The sequence below is a fragment of the Bufo bufo genome, chromosome 1, assembly GCF_905171765.1.
Source record: "Bufo bufo chromosome 1, aBufBuf1.1, whole genome shotgun sequence".
Classification (NCBI taxonomy): Eukaryota; Metazoa; Chordata; class Amphibia; order Anura; family Bufonidae; genus Bufo; species Bufo bufo.
In genome coordinates, this window is record NC_053389.1 from 804,327,834 (window position 1) to 804,346,233 (window position 18,400).

At 43.6% G+C, this 18,400-nt stretch overlaps 1 protein-coding gene across 1 annotated transcript in view; it reads right to left on the reverse strand.

The window, feature by feature from the left end:
• Positions 1 to 9,872: 9,872 nt before the first annotated feature.
• Positions 9,873 to 18,400, reverse strand: part of LOC120988633 (probable N-acetyltransferase 16) — a 50,180-nt gene continuing 41,652 nt past the window's right edge. Inside the window, exon 3 of the mRNA XM_040416224.1 lies at positions 9,873 to 10,484. Coding sequence (XP_040272158.1) covers positions 9,873 to 10,484 — 612 coding nt within the window. The remainder of the gene's footprint in view (positions 10,485 to 18,400) is intronic.

Below are 18,400 nucleotides of genomic sequence, written 5' to 3' on the forward strand. Positions count from 1 at the left end.
TTGCGGCTCCATGAAGCCGAACGGAGAAGTCTGCATGGGCGCATCAGGCACAGGCCTGTGCGCACGCGCGGGATGTTAGAGAAGAAGGAGGGGGGAGTGAGGACAGCCGGAGGCGTAGCAAGGATTCTGAGGCGGCGCTGATGACAGCAAAGGAGGAGCTGGGCACTAACAGCGGCGGGTGCGGCGGCATCTGGAAGACATGAGCATCCCCTTGGGCACCTTTGTGAGATGAATGACAGGTTAGTTATAACGTTTTTTAGACAAAATGAGCCTATAGATTTCGGTTATAAGACCACATTATGAATCGCTAGTGCTCCATGAACATAACCATATTTTTAAATGGGGGGGGGTAAAAAAACTGGTGACAGAATCCCTTTAATAATTTGTCCCACATTTCCGGTTCTTCCTATTGCAGCCATTGACCTCGATTGGATGAGGTCTCCCTTTCTCACGCTTCCTCTCCGGCGTGGAACCCTGATTCGCCGATAACCGTGATCAACATGGTAGCTCTGGAAAACACATCTAAAGTTGATAGAGAAGATTTCCAAATTGGCTTCGGTGGATGTAACAGGGACGTGTGATTCAGGCAGAAGTTATCTGAGTAAACAAAGCTAGGCAGCAGGGCATCTCCTGGCTAACATTTTCCAAATCAAATTTCTCCAGTGACATTCCTATAATTTTTTTATTAATCATTCAATAACAGGGCATCTTAAGAGTCCTGTATTGCTATTTATCGTCTCTACCTCCCCGAGTCGGGTAGGGTAATTTGCCGCGCGCCCTCTCCTAACTTTGGAATGATTAGCTTCAATTACTTTGTCCACATTCCGCTCGATTACATTTCATTTCATCCATTGACCTCCATTGGATGTGGTGTCCCTTTCTCAGGCTCCCTCTCTGGCCTGGAACCCTGATTCCCCGCCACCCGTAATCACCATGGTAGGCGCATAAAAGAACATCGAAAGATGATAGAGTAGATATCCAATTGGTTTGTGGACATCATGGGGACATGCGACATGGTGGAGCAGTATGTGTGCACACGCCTACACGTACTGAATAATGGGTCTGCCCCCTTCAACTTCTGGGTCTCCAAATTGGGCACATGGCCTGATCTTGCCCTTTACGCCTTGGAGGTGCTGGCCTGCCCTGCAGCCAGTGTATTGTCTGAACGTGTGTTTAGCATGACTGGAGGGGGTTATCACAGGTTATATTTCCCAATGTTTTGGGGTGTACCCTAAATTAAAAAAATAAAAATAAATTTAAAACCAAAAAGCAGTGTAGGCAACCTACTCCTCTTCCACCTACACCGCCACATCCACCGCCTCTTCAACCTCCTACTCCATATGGACCTTGTCCTCCTAGATCAAGATTATTATTTTTAATTTTTACGTATTTTATGTTATTTAAAGTCATTTCCCTATCCACATTTGTTTGCAGAGCACTTGCCATGCTCTTAACCACATTTTGCTGGCATTTGCTGGCCCTTTCCATGACATTTTTAGAGCCATTTTAGTGCTCAAAAGTTTGTGTCCCCATTGACTTCAATGGGGTTCGGGTTCGGGGTCAAGTTCGGGTCCCGAACTCAAACTTTTTTGTGAAGTTCGGCCGAACCCGTCGAATCCGAACATCCAGGTGTCTGCTCAACTCTAATTATGGGAGAATTTTTTTTTCTATAGTTAAAATTTTTCCCTATAAATGGGCCTGACAACCACACAAGGTGTTGAAGCACAGATCACTCAATCCACGGATTACACCGTTGACAGCAAAAATGTTGATAGATTATGGGGAAAAGAATTGTGTTTTCTGTATTATAATTTTTTCCCTATATCTGGGCCTGATAACCACAAAAGGTATTGAAGCACAGATCACACAATTCACGGATTATACCGTTGACAACAAAAATGTGGATATTGGGAAAAAAAAAATAGTTTTCATTAATATTCTTCCTATCTCTGCCCCTCTACCGCAGAAGGTATTGCTGCACAGATGTCACAAGTCACTGCAGACACACTCTATATAGCAAAAGAATCGCTATTTCGCAAAGTATATATAAAAAAAAAATCGAGTACTACTTTGCACAATTAAATTGCTGCCACCACACACAATAGTCCTTAAAAGGACTTTTGGGTCTTTGAAACGTTATTCGCTGGAATATATTGCGATCACAATCTCCGTACACTTTCTGTCCCTTCCTATGCGCAGCTCTCCCTGACTCGCAATGAGCCGAACCCTCGTCATCGGGTGCTATATAGCACCCGATGACGCGTATCGGCCAGCCAATCACTGTAATGCCAGTAGCCAACATGGCTACTGGCATTACAGTAATGGCAGTACTTACATGCACGTTTTTCGGCTGCTTAGCAGCCGTGAACTGTGTGGGGAGGAGACTCGAGCATGGCGCTCGAGCACATGTGGTACTCGGCCGAGTACCGCGATGTGTCGATCATAGCGATGCTCGAGCCGAGCAGGTATTCGGCCGAGCATGCTCGCTCATCACTACTAAAAACCTTAGCCTTTCTACATCCATGCTGTACCGCTGCTGTTCCCAAATAAAAAAGGGAGAAAGGCTCATTTAGAACAAGCACCGGCCTCTACATAACTTCGGCAGATCCACCGTTGCATCTAAATCTACGCCAAGTATATTGCTGGTATAAATTTAGACCATTTTCTACACCTAAAACAGGTGTAGAAAATGATGAGATGGACCTGCCAGCAGGTTCCCTTTTTTTGACCTGGCATGAGAAAAAGTCGCTGATTGCGGAGCAAATAGCCTTTGCACCGCAATCTGTGCCAGAAATACACCTAATAGACATATTTCTGGTTAGTAAATGACCCTGTGTGTATTTAAACACCATCTGCTCCCAATATAGGAATCTTTTGGGAATGTTTGTGTAAAGGGGTTTTCACAAGAGAATTTAGACTAGAACCTTCAGATTCACAGGTGCATATCCATGAAGCAAACATAATAATAAAAACAAAATGGCTGCACAACATTATACATACAAACAATAGAGCTAAGAAATGGGGGTCATTCTAAATAAAAGTGGTACAATACCGACTATAAATGAGTTCATGGAAGCTCTTAGCGCATATATTTGCTCAAACATGTGTCGGGCCCATCTACCAGGCGTCAAGGTGGCTTCCGCAGATGGGTCCCTAACACTGCCTCTCTTTGGACTTATTTAAGCCTACAATATTCAGGGCAGTGTAGAGACCAGCTACAGTACAGACCAAAAGTTTGGACACACCTTCTCATTCAAAGAGTTTTCTTTATTTTCATGACTATGAAAATTGTAGATTCACACTGAAGGCATCAAATCTATGAATTAACACATGTGGAATTATATACATAACAAACAAGTGTGAAACAACTGAAAATATGTCATATTCTAGGTTCTTCAAAGTAGCCACCTTTTGCTTTGAACACTGCTTTGCACACTCTTGGCATTCTCTTGATGAGCTTCAAGAGGTAGTCCCCTGAAATGGTTTTCACTTCACAGGTGTGCCCTGTCAGGTTTAATAAGTAGGGATTTCTTGCCTTATAAATGGGGTTGGGACCATCAGTTGTGTTGAGGAGAAGTCAGGTGGATACACAGCTGATAGTCCTACTGAATAGACTGTTAGAATTGGTATTATGGCAAGAAAAAAGCAGCTAAGTAAAGAAAAACGAGTGGCCATCATTACTTTAAGAAATTAAGGTCAATCAGCCGAAAAATTGGGAAAACTTTGAAAGTAAGGGCTATTTGACGATGAAGGAGAGTGATGGGGTGCTGCGCCAGATGACCTGGCCTCCACAGTCACCGGACCTGAACCCAATGAAGATGGTTTGGGGTGAGCTGGACCGCAGAGTGAAGGCAAAAGGGCCAACGAGTGCAAAGCATCTCTGGGAACTCCTTCAAGACTGTTGGAAGACCATTTCAGGGGACTACCTCTTGAAGCTCATCAAGAGAATGCCAAGAGTGTGCAAAGCAGTAATCAAAGCAAAAGGTGGCTACTTTGAAGAACCTAGAATATGACATATTTTCAGTTGTTTCACACTTGTTTGTTATGTATATAATTCCACATGTGTTAATTCATAGTTTTGATGCCTTCATAGTCATGAAAATAAAGAAAACTCTTTGAATGAGAAGGTGTGTCCAAACCTTTGGTCAGTACTGTAGCTGGTCTCTACACTGTCCTGAATATTGTAGGCTTAAATAAGTCCAAAGAGAGGCAGTATATTTAGTGTTAGGGACCCATCTGCGGAAGCCACCTTGATGCCTGGTAGATGGGCCCGACACATGTTTGAGCAAATATATGCGCTAAGAGCTTCCATTAACTCATTTATAGTTGGTATTGTACCACTTTTATTTAGAATGACCCCCATTTCTTAGCTCTATTGTTTGTATGTATAATGGTGTGCAGCCATTTTCTTTTTTTACTATCCCGAGTATAGGTCATCAAATCGAGCGAGTTAATTCATTCCAAAACTTTGTTTTAATGCTGTACGTCCAAAGTTGTGCACGACTTTGGTGAACAACATCGGCCTTCGATTCTACGACTTTAAAGTCATTTTAAAGCATGAATCCAAAGTCAGAGGTACCAACCTCAACTTCTCTTCAACCAGCTGATTGATGGAGGTCCCAGGTGTCGGACCCCTACCGATCTGATATTCATGACCTATCTCGAGAATAGGTCATTAATATCAAAATCGTAGAAAACCCCTTTAGTTTAAAAAGCATAACAAATGCGACGGTGCAGTGTGTTTGTTAACATCAACCATACATTTACCCATAGCTATATCTGTCAGTGTCACACTGACATTTACTATTGCCGTCATTGAATTAAAGAGCTTAAAAAGGAGTGAGAAATGAAAATTTAGGGGAAAAATAAACGAGTCCTAGGAGACCTCAGAGTGTGATACCAATCAGGCCAGTCGGAGCACTTTTGATTTGGGTAGAATTCAGACATGAATTAAACTTTTGGACCAATTCAGTCCAATCGGACTCAAAGAAATTCAAAAACTTCGCTCATCTCTACTTGCCAATCATCTTTCCAAAATATATATATTTTTTAAACAGTTTTTATTAGGTTTTAATCAGGATTAGAGTTGAGCGGACACCTGGATGTTTGGGTTCGACGGGTTCGGCCGAACTTCGGAAAAAAGTTCGAGTTGACCCCGAACTTGACCCTGAACCCCATTAAAGTCAATGGGGACCCGAACTTTTGAGCACTAAAATGGATGTAAAAATGTCATGGAAAGGGCTAGAGGGCTGCAAATGGTGTCAAAATGTGGTTAAGAGCATGGCAAGTGCTGTACAAACAAATGTGGATAGGGAAATGACTTAAAATAAAATAACATAAAATACGTAAAAATAAAAAATAATAATCTTGATCTAGGAGGACCAGGTCCATATGGAGTAGGAGGTTGAGGAGGCGGTGGATGTGGCGGTGTAGGTGGAAGTGGCGGTGTAGGAGGAGGAGGAGGTAGCCTACACTGCTTTTTGGTTAAAAAAAAATATATATATTTTTTAAATTAGGCTACACCCCAAAACATTGGGAAATATAACCCTCCAGTCGTGCTAAACACACGTTCAGACAATACACCGGCTGCAGGGCAGGCCAGCACCTCCAAGGGGTAAAGAGCAAGCTCAGGCCATGTGCAGCACGCCAGACCAGCAGGGTATTGCGATTGTGAGGTCACGGTTAATGGGCAAGCGAGGGTTACTCACAGTTCTGTAGGAAAACCCTGGGCAGGCGTACAGCAGTGAAGGAGAGGCTGGCACAGTAGACCTCTGGGGCACACTCTGCATTTAGGGACCAGGCCTGATGGTGGATGAGGTGCCCTGGATGTTGCAGGTGTTTTATGTGCCTGGGGCAAGGTCCCTTTAAGAAACGTGACGCCAGTGCTTGTAACGGTGGCACACCGATTTATAGTTGTAGTAAATGAGGAACACGGTGTTATGGTGAACCAAACTTTTCCTTTACTAGCAACAGTTCAACTTTGTACAGTAAGATGTAAATTCAGTTCCACATATCAGATGCACTTCACAAGCAGGCTTTCACAATTATGGCAGGTATACTGTTCCTTGCAAGATACTCAGAGGGTAAACAACAACACACACAGATCAGGCTGTACCTTCTCCTCAGAAATAGTGTACACTGTTCCTTAGAACTCCTGTCTGGTTTTTATCCCAAGGCCCGGATGCCCCAATGCTGGCTTTTATCCTTGGTAACAATCTTCCTCAGGTATTTATCCTTGCTTTACATTAATACTCCTTCTGCCCTTCAGCTTACCTGATTAGCTGGATACACTGGCTCTGCTTGGCTTGTGGGAACTGCAGGTTTCTCCCAGGAGGCAAACTCTTCTCTTGGGGTGAATCTTCTGAGCTAACAGAGGCTCAGGAAACTTCAGGCAGGCTATGACTGTACTACTAGCCACCTGGAATGCACTAATCTCCCCTGTCTGGGCCTAGCTATATATACTAAGGGCTCTGTAATGTCTAGGAGGCTAAACTGCACCCTAACAGGCCTGACACCCAGATAACACAGGGAAATGATCATAACACATCACATTAATGCAATAGACATATTAACCTTTGTGTAATGCCCACCTTTACCTAGTGGGACACTACACATGTGCCCAATTTTAGGACCCAGAAGTTGCAGGGGCTGATCCCTGTTAGTCAGTTCGTGTAGGCGTGTGCACACTTACTGCCCCACCATGTCGCACGTCCCCGTGATGTTCAAGATCCAATTTTGTATCTGCTCTATCAAATTTCGATGTTCTTTTATGCGCCTACCATGGTGATCACGGGTGGCGGGGAATCAGGGTTCCAGGCCGGAGAGGGAGCGTGAGAAAGAGAGACCACATCCAAGGGAGGATTCATTCTTTCAAATTTAAAATTTAGTGTTGAAATATGGGAGAAATTATTAAAGCATAAAAGTGTGACAACTTTTCAAAGTTTAAACATTGAATAAAAGGATGTGGCGCGCATCAATTACTGAATAATTTATTAAATTGTATTCCCTGTCACCTATGCAGAGCAGTGGTTTATTAACGTCTAAAAATGTATAATGTCAACCCAAGAATGTAACAGAAAAATTATTGAAATTTATTAAGCTGTCAACTAGGTAGAGGAGGGGTATATTACACCCAAATATTTGTGAATGTCACCAAAAAAAGTAACTGACAATTTTTTTTTTTTTTTCCGGTCTACTAGGTATAGGAGTGGTAAATCACACCCAAAAATTGGTGAATTTCACCATAACATGTAACTGACAATTTATTTTTATTTTTTTACTGGTACACTAGGTATAGAAGTGGTACTATACACACCAAAATTGGTGAATTTCACCCTAAAATGTAAATGACAATTTTTTTTTTTGTTTAACCTGTCTACTAGGTATAGCAGTGTTACTATACACACCAAAATTTGTTATTTTTACCATAAAATGTAACTGACAATTTTATTTTTATTTTTTACCGGTCTACTAGGTATAGGAGTGGTACTATACACCCAAAAATTGGTGAATTTCACCCGAAAATGTAAATGACAAAGTAGTGAAATGATATAAAATAAAACACGTACAAAAAAAATAATGGATTTATGAGGTGGAGTTCCATATGGAGTAGGAGTTTGAGGAGGCGGTGGATGTAGCGGAGTAGGTGGAAGCGGTGGTGGAGGAGGACGAGATAGCCAACACAGGTTTTTGGTTTTAATTTAATTTTGTAAAATTAGGGTACACTCCAAAAGAGTGTGAAATATCCAAAATACAAACATGAGCAATTGCGCTGCAGTATAACAATGGCTGGTTAGTGCCGGTATACATGTCTGTTCTGCACAAGGTACGGACAAGTCCTGAGGGATCCATGCATGGTTCATTTTTATGAACGTCAGCTTGTCCACATTGGCTGTGGACAGGCGGCTGCGCTTGTCTGTGATGACGCCCCCTGCCGTGCTAAACACACGTTCAGATAATACACTGGCTGCAGGGCAGGCCAGCACCTCCAAGGCGTAAAGGGCAAGCTCAGGCCATGTGCCCAATTTGGAGACCCAGAAGTTGAAGGGGGCAGACCCATCAGTCAGTACATGTAGGCGTGTGCACACATACTGCTCCACCATGTTGGTGAAATGCTGCCTCCTGCTAAGACGTTCCATATCAGCTGGTGGTGATGGTTGTTGTGGCGTGCTGACAAAGCTTTTCCACATTTCGGCCATGCTAACCCTGCCTTCTGAGGTGATGGTGGTGCCCCAGCTGCATTGGCGACCTCTTTCTCGTCCTCTGCCTTCGCCTTGTGCTTCCACTGTGCCCCCGCTGTCAGGTGGGAATGCCACCAGCAGCGCGTCTACCAGCGTGCGCTTGTACTCGCGCATCTTACGATCACGCTCCATATTAACATCTCTTATTCTTATATCTACAGAGCTGTGTAAGGAATCATTTTTTGCAGGACAATCGTAAAATTACAACTGTAGTTTTTATTGAAGGTGAAGTAAAAAAAGAAAACGAATCAGAAATTTATATTTTTTTTCCAAGGTCTTCATAGGAACATATCTGGCTTCTCTTCCTTGTTATGGACAACAGCACAATGGAGATTAAACACCGGTTCTCCTAATCTGTAGGATTCTTTTTGGTTGAAGGAATGGAAGACAGATTCATAGGAATCAATGTTTTGAAAAGCATGTAGCACTGCATTTTAACATCAAACCTATAGGCGCCTTTCACACGAACGATACAGATTGGCTCAGGATGCGTTCAGTAAAACTCGCACCATTTTGCAAGCAATTCAGTTGGTTTTGTCTGCGATTGCATTCAGTTTTTTCTGCGCGGGTGCAATGCGTTTTGATGCATTTTTCACGAGTGTGATAAAACAACTGAAGGTTTACAAACATATCTTAGCAACCATCAGTGAAAAACGCATTCCATCCGGACTTGCTTGCGGATGCAATACGTTTTTCACTGAAGCCCCATTCACTTCTATGGGACCAGGGTTGCTTGAAAAACGCAGAATATAGAACATGCTGCGTTTTTCACGCCACGCAGAACTGATGCGTAAAAAAAAAGAAAAAAAAAAGCTCATGTACACAGACCCATTGAAATAAATGGGTCAGGATTCAGTGTGGGTGCTATGCGTTCGCATTACACCCACGTAGAAAACCCACTCGTGTGAAAGAGGCCATAGAAATGCGGTCTTTGGACAGATTCTTAAAGGGTTTCTACCACCAGAAATACACTTTTATTATATGCTAATGAGCCTCTAGGTGCTATGTGGGTGTAAAATCAGCACCTAGAGGCTCCATCTACTCACCCATTATGCCGCCCAGGTCCAGTGTTGTGCCCGCCCAGCTCCTCTTGATTGATGGCACGGTCCACTGCATCGCTGCCAAAATCCCACGCCTGTGCCGTTCACTTCTGTCTTCGGCGCAGGCGCAGTGAGTGAAGGCCGCTCTCCTGATGCCGGCTTCCTCACTGTGATGTAGTCGGCGCAGGCGCAGTGAGGAATCCGGCACCAGGATCGCATCATTCACTCACTGCGCCGAAGACAGAAGTGAACGGCGCAGGCACGGGATTTCGGCAGCGATGCGGCGGACCGTGACATCAATCAAGAGGAGCTGGGCAGGCACAACACTGGACCTGGAAGGGATAAAGCGTGAGTAGACAGAGCCTCTAGGTGCTGATTTTACACCCACATAGCACCTAGAGGCTCATTAGCATATTATAAAAGTGCTTTTTTAACAAAAACGGCTGCAGGGACTAACGTTAGAAACATACTGATATGTAGTGCTGACATTGGTGCATCGCTAATGTCAGTCAGCTACATAACAGTATTTCTGGTGGTAGAAACCCTTTAAATGCAAAATAAGAGCTTGCCGAGACTGGGAAGTGGAATTCAATCAGACCAGGCTTTCAAAAATAAACTGCTCAATAATACAACAGTATATATTCAACCCTTCACACAGTTGGACAAGCTCAGTCTGGAGACTCTTCTCTGCATATAGGACTAATATTATACCACTCCCTGCTGGTAATCCTTTTACTCCGATTTCCAAGTGCTCTAGAACATGGACCTTAGCACAAGATGGATCATTTCCAAACAGGTCGATATCTATATAGCATAATCTGTCTGCAAAAGGCATTGGATATGGTTGAGAACCAAGGCTAAGAAACCCTTCTGGAGAGGCTTGGGGGCCATTACTGCCAGGTGTGACCTTGGAAGAAGATGCAGAGTCACTAGAATCCTCAGGATGTGAATAAATCCAGACAAGCTCTCGTTTCAGTAGAAGATCTAGGTTGGACTTCTGAGCGGCAATAGGAGACCAACTTTGAACCAGCAATCCACCAGGAAGCAATTGCTCTCTTGTCTTTGACTCCTCAAGGAATCTGAGAACTTCCTCTGGTCCCAGAACAGATAGCTTTTTGGATCTGTCTTCATTATTGACTCGAGACTCCAGTAACCTGAGTTTTGCTTCCAACTGGTCAGCAGAAACAAGTACAGGTATCACTGCCTAATGGGGAACACAATGAACATAGGAGAGAGGTTCAGATTCAAAAGATTCAATGCAATACATAGATGAATTGTTATAAAAGTAGAAGAGGAACAAATGGAAAACAACAAAACTAGTTCTGAGTAAGGCTTCTTTCACACGACAGTATGGCTTTTTCAGTGTTTTGCGGTCCGTTTTAAATGGATCCGTTGTTCCGTTTTTTGTTTCCGTTGTGTTTCCTTTCCGTTTTTCCGTTCCGTTTTTCCGTATGGCAAATACAGTATACAGTAATTTCATAGAAAAAATTGGGCTGGGCATAACATTTTCAATAGATGGTTCCGCAAAAAACGGAACGGATACGGAAGACATACGGATGCATTTCCGTATGCATTCCGTTTTTTGCGGACCCATAGACTTTAATGGAGCCACGGAACGTGATTTGCGGCCAAATATAGGACATGTTCTATCTTTCAACGGAACGGAAAAAACGGAAATACGGAAACGGAATGCATACGGAGTACATTCCGTTTTTTTTGCGAAAACCATTGAAATGAATGGTTCCATATACATACCGTATACGGAACGCAAAAAACGGTCCGCAAAACGGAAAAAAAAAACAGTTGTGTGAAAGAGGCCTAAATCAAAGTAATCAAAGTGGACTTCAATCCAAATTTCAGGGAATATTCAATTTGCTAGGAAGCCAAATTTCCTCATGCTTCATGGTAACAAAACTATTTTCTCTGAAATGGCATTAAAAATAAAATCATACTTAACTCATCTATTTGAGCGCGAAGAGGCTGCTGCAGCCATCTTGCTTGAAGTTCCAGTGCAAAATCTTGTGCGCGGGGACCCATGACATCCCCCGCCGTATGAGATTTTGTGCTGGATCTTCAAGCAAGATGGCCACGATGGCCTCTTTGTGCTCAAATGGATAAGGCAAGTACAATTTATTATTTTATTTTTTAACTGATCAACCCCTGTAAGACCTTAATAATAATCTCAGATGCCACGATCAGCAATGAACCTGGCATCTGAGAGGGTTGAATGACAGGTGGTGGAACAATTGCGCCAGTAGTCATTGCGCCCGGTGCTTACAAAGAAATGCACTGCATGACGAAACAAGTCTTCAAGCAAATTTATTTTATTTTATTCGGCAATGCAGCCGAATCGAATCTCTAAACGAAAAAAAAAAAAAACAACAACATAGGAAACATAAAAAATAAACAGATTACAAAAATAGATAAGTTATTCCAACCAATAGTCTAATAATTAAAGTTTGTAAATTGAAGAAGATTGAACATTTAAACACATGTATTACCTGTTTGCCAATGAAGCTGTAATACTTTTCCTCTAATCATACCATTATAATGACTAAAATAATAGATAGCGGAGGTGCAATAGACATCGCTTATCTAGACTTTAGTAAGGCTTTTGATACTGTCCCACATAGAAGGGTTATCAATAAATTGCAGTCTTTGGGCTTGGACTCCCATATTGTTGAATGGATTAGGCAGTGGCTGAGGGACAGGCAACAGAGGGTTGTAGTCAATGGAGTATATTCAGACCATGGTCTTGTTACCAGTGGGGTACCTCAGGGATCTGTTCTGGGACCCATATTGTTTAATATCTTTATCAGCGAAATTGCAGAAGGCCTCGATGGTAAGGTGTGTCTTTTTGCTGATGACACAAAGATTTGTAACAGGGTTGATGTTCCTGGAGGGATACACCGAATGGAAAAGGATTTAGGAAAACTAGAGGAATGGTCAAAAATCTGGCAACTAAAATTTAATGTCGATAAGTGCAAGATAATGCACCTGGGGCGTAAAAACCCAAGAGCAGAATATAAAATCAGTGATACAGTCCTAACCTCAGTATCTGAGGAAAGGGATTTAGGGGTCATTATTTCAGAAGACTTAAAGGTAGGCAGACAATGTCATAGAGCAGCAGGAAATGCTAGCAGAATGCTTGGGTGTATAGGGAGAGGCATTACCAGTAGAAAGAGGGAGGTGCTCATGCCGCTCTACAGAGCACTAGGGAGACCTCATTTGGAGTATTGTGCTCAGTACTGGAGACCATATCTCCAGAAGGATATTGATACTTTGGAGAGAGTTCAGAGAAGAGCTACCAAACTGGTACATGGATTGCAGGATAAAACTTACCAGGAAAGATTAAAGGACCTTAACATGTATAGCTTGGAAGAAAGACGAGACAGAGGGGATATGATAGAAACTGCTAAATACATAAAGGGAATAAACAAGGTAAAAGAGGAGAGAAAATTTAAAAGAAGAAAAACTTCTACAAGAGGACATAGTTTTAATTTAGACGGGCAAAGGTTTAAAAGTAATATCAGGAAGTATTACTTTACTGAGAGAGTAGTGGATGCATGTAATAGCCTTCCTGCAGAAGTGGTAGCTGCAAATACAGTGAAGGAGTTTAAGCATGCATGGGATAGGCATAAGGCCATCCTTCATATAAGATAGGGACAGGGGCTATCCATAGTACTCAGTATATTGGGCAGACTAGATGGGCCAAATGGTTCTTATCTGCCGACACATTCTATGTTTCTGTGTTTCTATATATTATTAATGATCCCAGTTTGATACAGTATGATACACTGGACATTTAATGACAAGGTGCAGAACTTTATTACAACATTGGTTTGTTAGTCTAGTTAAATTGCTAGTTAAAAATTAACGTTGATAAGATATGGTGGGGGAGGGTTTATTTTGCTATACTTGACTAAGGGACCTGTTAATTGGTTTTGGGGTGAGATTGGATTCTCCACAAGCAAAGAGATGCATGGTTTTCTTCGTTTTTCTTCCCTGTGCAGACAGGCTGAAGGTGCCATTGTGGAATACTAAGGGGCTAAAAGGTAGGCTTAAGCTTATAGGAGTGTTTAAAAATAGACCAGATACAGTTGTGGTAGCAGAAACTCATCTGACTAAATATGATGTAAGGAAATACTATGGTCACAGTTCAGAACTTCAGTCAGCAAAATTAGAAATGACCACAAGTCTTCCTTATACACTCCTGTTAATAGGAAGCTAAGGTTAACACTAGCTTCTTCCCCAGAACTTGCTGCAAGGCTAGTTGGACTGGAGAGAAATCACATTATGTCTGGAGTAAGGTAGCAGAAAATTGGTGCAAGTTCACTGGAAGCAGACATTCTAGAAAGACCAGAAAGGGTGCAAAGAGTTGTAGAACCAGGAGAGACAGATTGTGCCTAAACAGCAGATTGGTTAATGCAGAAACTTGACACGGTCAGAATAGCAGGAAAATCAGAAGCCATATCAAGAAACAAGGGGTTAAATCAAGAAAACAAGCCAAGGTAGGTACACAGTGTTGACAAGCAGATCTTCAGTTCAGACATAAAGCATATGACTTAATAGGATGGAAGAATTTCCTCCGGCTCCTACTACCTAACCCCTTCCCCTTAAATAATCCTACCGACACCAACTTGCTTTGGTGAAAATGACCATGACGGCCAGATTTTATTATTCCATACATTATAAGCAACATCTTACACCATATAACATGAATAGTAATAATAACAGGCACTTTAACACATCTGTCAACGTTATCACCTACTGCACCGTGACCAAGGATTCTGGAGGGCAACCCAAACAAGCTGTATTCTCCTTAACCGTCTCCCCTTATGCTTCAAACTTACCCTTGGCCGCACTCACCGACCCCAGGGCACCAAATGCTTGAAGTATACAAGTATCTCCCCCTGTAGGCCTTTTAGCCCAAACAGGAGCCCCATCCTTGGCATTAACAAACCACATGAGATGCAGACTCTAACATGTCATGCATCTCTTAACCATTGTATTGCTCCCCAGGATCTCATATCAAGCAGCCCTTTATAAGCTGCCATCAAGTACCTAACCACTACCAGGGTGGGAGAGTGGGAAACTGACGCGCTCTCAACTGGCAACTGCCCAAAACCCCTCCCTCTACACTTTATATACAGCCCGCCAACCTTGCTAACTCCACCCTTCTTTAGTCTAAACCAGCCCTTCCAATACCATTCCCAACCACATTAACCCTAGCCTAGCCTACAGTCTTCCCCCCAAGTCAATCCGCACTACGCTATGTCTGCACCTCGCTCCGTTGCTATTCGAAGCACAAAAAGAGCCACTTTACACAATCACAGGCAACTGGCAATGATTAACTGACTTAAATACTCCACCTAGCTATGGGTTTGTATGCTGAGCCAGGAACCATGCACATCATGGCTTGCTAAACTAGTCCCGACAGAAACTACATCTTTTGTATTAGCCATGGAAAACCACCTCTTCTTGCTTGAACTCTTCAATGTTGTAGGAGTGTAATTTATGATGCAGGCATCTCTTCTCAGCATCCTCCCAATGAACCTTCCAGTTCCCAGTACTTTGTGGAACATGCTCAGTCCCTTTTTCATGGTGCAGTATGGGCACTTCCTACTCTAGTACTGTGCATTTCTGCACCCTATTAGCCTCCTGGACTATATATCAGATACACCAGAGAAGGAAATGGTCTTCTCCCAGCTTCTCCATTTTCAGGCCTGTGCCCCAGTAGCAGTAATCATTTGGTGACATGGCACCTGCTATGCTCAGTAGGACCCACACTGGCCTGGGGATGATGTACTCTGTTCACCAGGGAAGCGGGGCTAGGCAATATATTTTTTTAACTAATTAAGGAGCAGCATTAACCACCTCCGGACCGCCTAACGCAGATTCGCGTTCCGGAGGTGGCAGCGCTGCGCACAGTCACGCATATACGCGTCATCTCGCGAGACGCGAGATTTCCTGTGAACGCGCGCACACAGGCGCGCGCGTTCACAGGATCGGAAGGTAAGCGAGTGGATCTCCAGCCTGCCAGCGGCGATCGTTCGCTGGCAGGCTGGAGATGTGATTTTTTTAACCCCTAACAGGTATATTAGACGCTGTTTTGATAACAGCGTCTAATATACCTGCTACCTGGTCCTCTGGTGGTCCCCTTTGTTTGGATCGACCACCAGAGGACACAGGTAGCTCAGTAATATGTTGCACCAAGCACCACTACATTACACCCCCCCCTGTCACTTATTAACCCCTTATTCACCCTTGATCACCCCTGATCACCCCATATAGACTCCCTGATTACCCCCCTGTAATTGATTACCCCCCTGTCATTGATCACCCCCCTGTAAAGCTCTATTCAGACGTCCGCATGATTTTTACGTTTCACTGATAGATGGATCGGATCCGCAAAACGCATACAGACGTCTGAATGGAGCCTTACAGGGGCGTGATCAATGACTGTGGTGATCACCCCATATAGACTCCCTGATCACCCCCCTGTCATTGATTACCCCCCTGTAAAGCTCCATTCAGACGTCCGCATGATTTTTACGGATCCACTGATAGATGGATCGGATCCGCAAAACGCATACGGACGTCTGAATGGAGCCTTACAGGGGCGTGATCAATGACTGTGGTGATCACCCCATATAGACTCCCTGATCACCCCCCTGTCATTGATCACCCCCCTGTAAAGCTCCATTCAGACGTCCGCATGATTTTTACGGATCCACTGATAGATGGATCGGATCCGCAAAACGCATATGGACGTCTGAATGGAGCCTTACAGGGGCGTGATCAATGACTGTGGTGATCACCCCATATAGACTCCCTGATCACTCCCCTGTCATTGATCACCCCCCTGTAAAGCTCCATTCAGATGTCCGCATGATTTTTACGGATCCACTGATAGATGGATCGGATCCGCAAAACGCATACGGACGTCTGAATGGAGCCTTACAGGGGCGTGATCAATGACTGTGGTGATCACCCCATATAGACTCCCTGATCACCCCCCTGTCATTGATTACCCCCCTGTAAAGCTCCATTCAGATGTCCGCATGATTTTTACGAATCCACTGATAGATGGATCGGATCCGCAAAACGCATACGGAAGTCTGAATGGAGCCTTACAGGGGCGTGATCAATGACTGTGGTGATCACCCCATATAGACTCCCTGATCACCCCCCTGTCATTGATTACCCCCCTGTCATTGATCACCCCCCTGTAAAGCTCCACTCAGATGTCCGCATGATTTTTACGAATCCACTGATAGATGGATCGGATCCGCAAAACGCATACGGACGTCTGAATGGAGCCTTACAGGGGCGTGATCAATGACTGTGGTGATCACCCCATTTAGACTCCCTGATCACCCCCCCTGTCATTGATTACCCCCCTGTCATTGATCACCCCCCTGTAAAGCTTCATTCAGACGTCCGCATGATTTTTACGGATCCACTGATAGATGGATCGGATCCGCAAAACACATACAGGCGTCTCCCTGGAGCCTTCCAGGGGGGGTGATCACCCCATATAGACTCCCTGATCACCCCCCTGTCATTGATCACCCCCCCCTGTCATTGATCACCCCCCCTGTCATTGATCACCCCCCCTGTAAGGCTGCATTCAGATGTCCGTATGATTTTTACGGATCCACGGATCTGATCCACAAAATACATACGGACATCTGAATGGAGCCTTATAGGGGTGTGATCAATGACAGGGGGGTGATCACCCCATATAGACTCCCTGATCACCCCCCTGTCATTGATCACCCCCCTGTCATTGATCACCCCCCTGTAAGGCTCCATTCAGACATTTTTTTGTCCCAAGTTAGCGGAAATTATTATTTTTTTCTTACAAAGTCTCATATTCCACTAACTTGTGTCAAAAAATAAAATCTCACATGAACTCACCATACCCCTCACGGAATCCAAATGCGTAAAATTTTTTAGAGATTTATATTCCAGACTTCTTCTCACGCTTTAGGGCCCCTAGAATGCCAGGGCAGTATAAATACCCCACATGTGACCCCATTTCGGAAAGAAGACACACCAAGGTATTCCGTGAGGGGCATATTGAGTCCATGAAAGATTGAAATTTTTGTCACAAGTTAGCGGAAAGTGAGACTTTGTGAGAAAAAAAAAATATATATCAATTTCCGCTAACTTGTGCCAAAAAAAAAAAATTTCTATGAACTCGCCATGCCCCTCATTGAATACCTTGGGGTGTCTTCTTTCCAAAATGGGGTCACATGTGGGGTATTTATACTGCCCTGGCATTCTAGGGGCCCTAAAGCGTGAGAAGAAGTCTGGGATCCAAATGTCTAAAAATGCCCTCATAAAAGGAATGTGGGCCCCTTTGCGCATCTAGGCTGCAAAAAAGTGTCACACATCTGGTATCGCCGTACTCAGGAGAAGTTGGGCAATGTGTTTTGGGGTGTCATTTTACATATACCCATGCTGGGTGAGATAAATATCTTGGTCAAGTGCCAACTTTGTATAAAAAAATGGGAAAAGTTGTCTTTTGCCGAGATATTTCTCTCACCCAGCATGAGTATATGTAAAAAGACACCCCAAAACACATTGCCCTACTTCTCCTGAATACGGCGATACCACATGTGTGACACTTTTTTGCAGCCTAGGTGGGTAAAGGGGCCCACATTCCAAAGAGCACCTTTCGGATTTCACAGGTCATTTACCTACTTACCACACATTAGGGCCCCTGGAAAATGCCAGGGCAGTATAACTACCCCACAAGTGACCCCATTTTGGAAAGAAGACACCCCAAGGTATTCCGTGAGGGGCATGGCGAGTTCCTAGAATTTTATATTTTTTGTCACAAGTTAGCGGAAAATGATGATTTTTTATTTATTTTTTTCCTTACAAAGTCTCATATTCCACTAACTTGTGACAAAAAATAAAAACTTCCATGAACTCACTATGCCCATCACGAAATACCTGGGGGTGTCTTCTTTCCAAAATGGGGTCACTTGTGGGGTAGTTATACTGCCCTGGCATTCTAGGGGCCCAAATGTGTGGTAAGAAGTTTGAAATCAAAATGTGTAAAAAATGACCAGTGAAATCCGAGAGGTGCTCTTTGGAATATGGGCC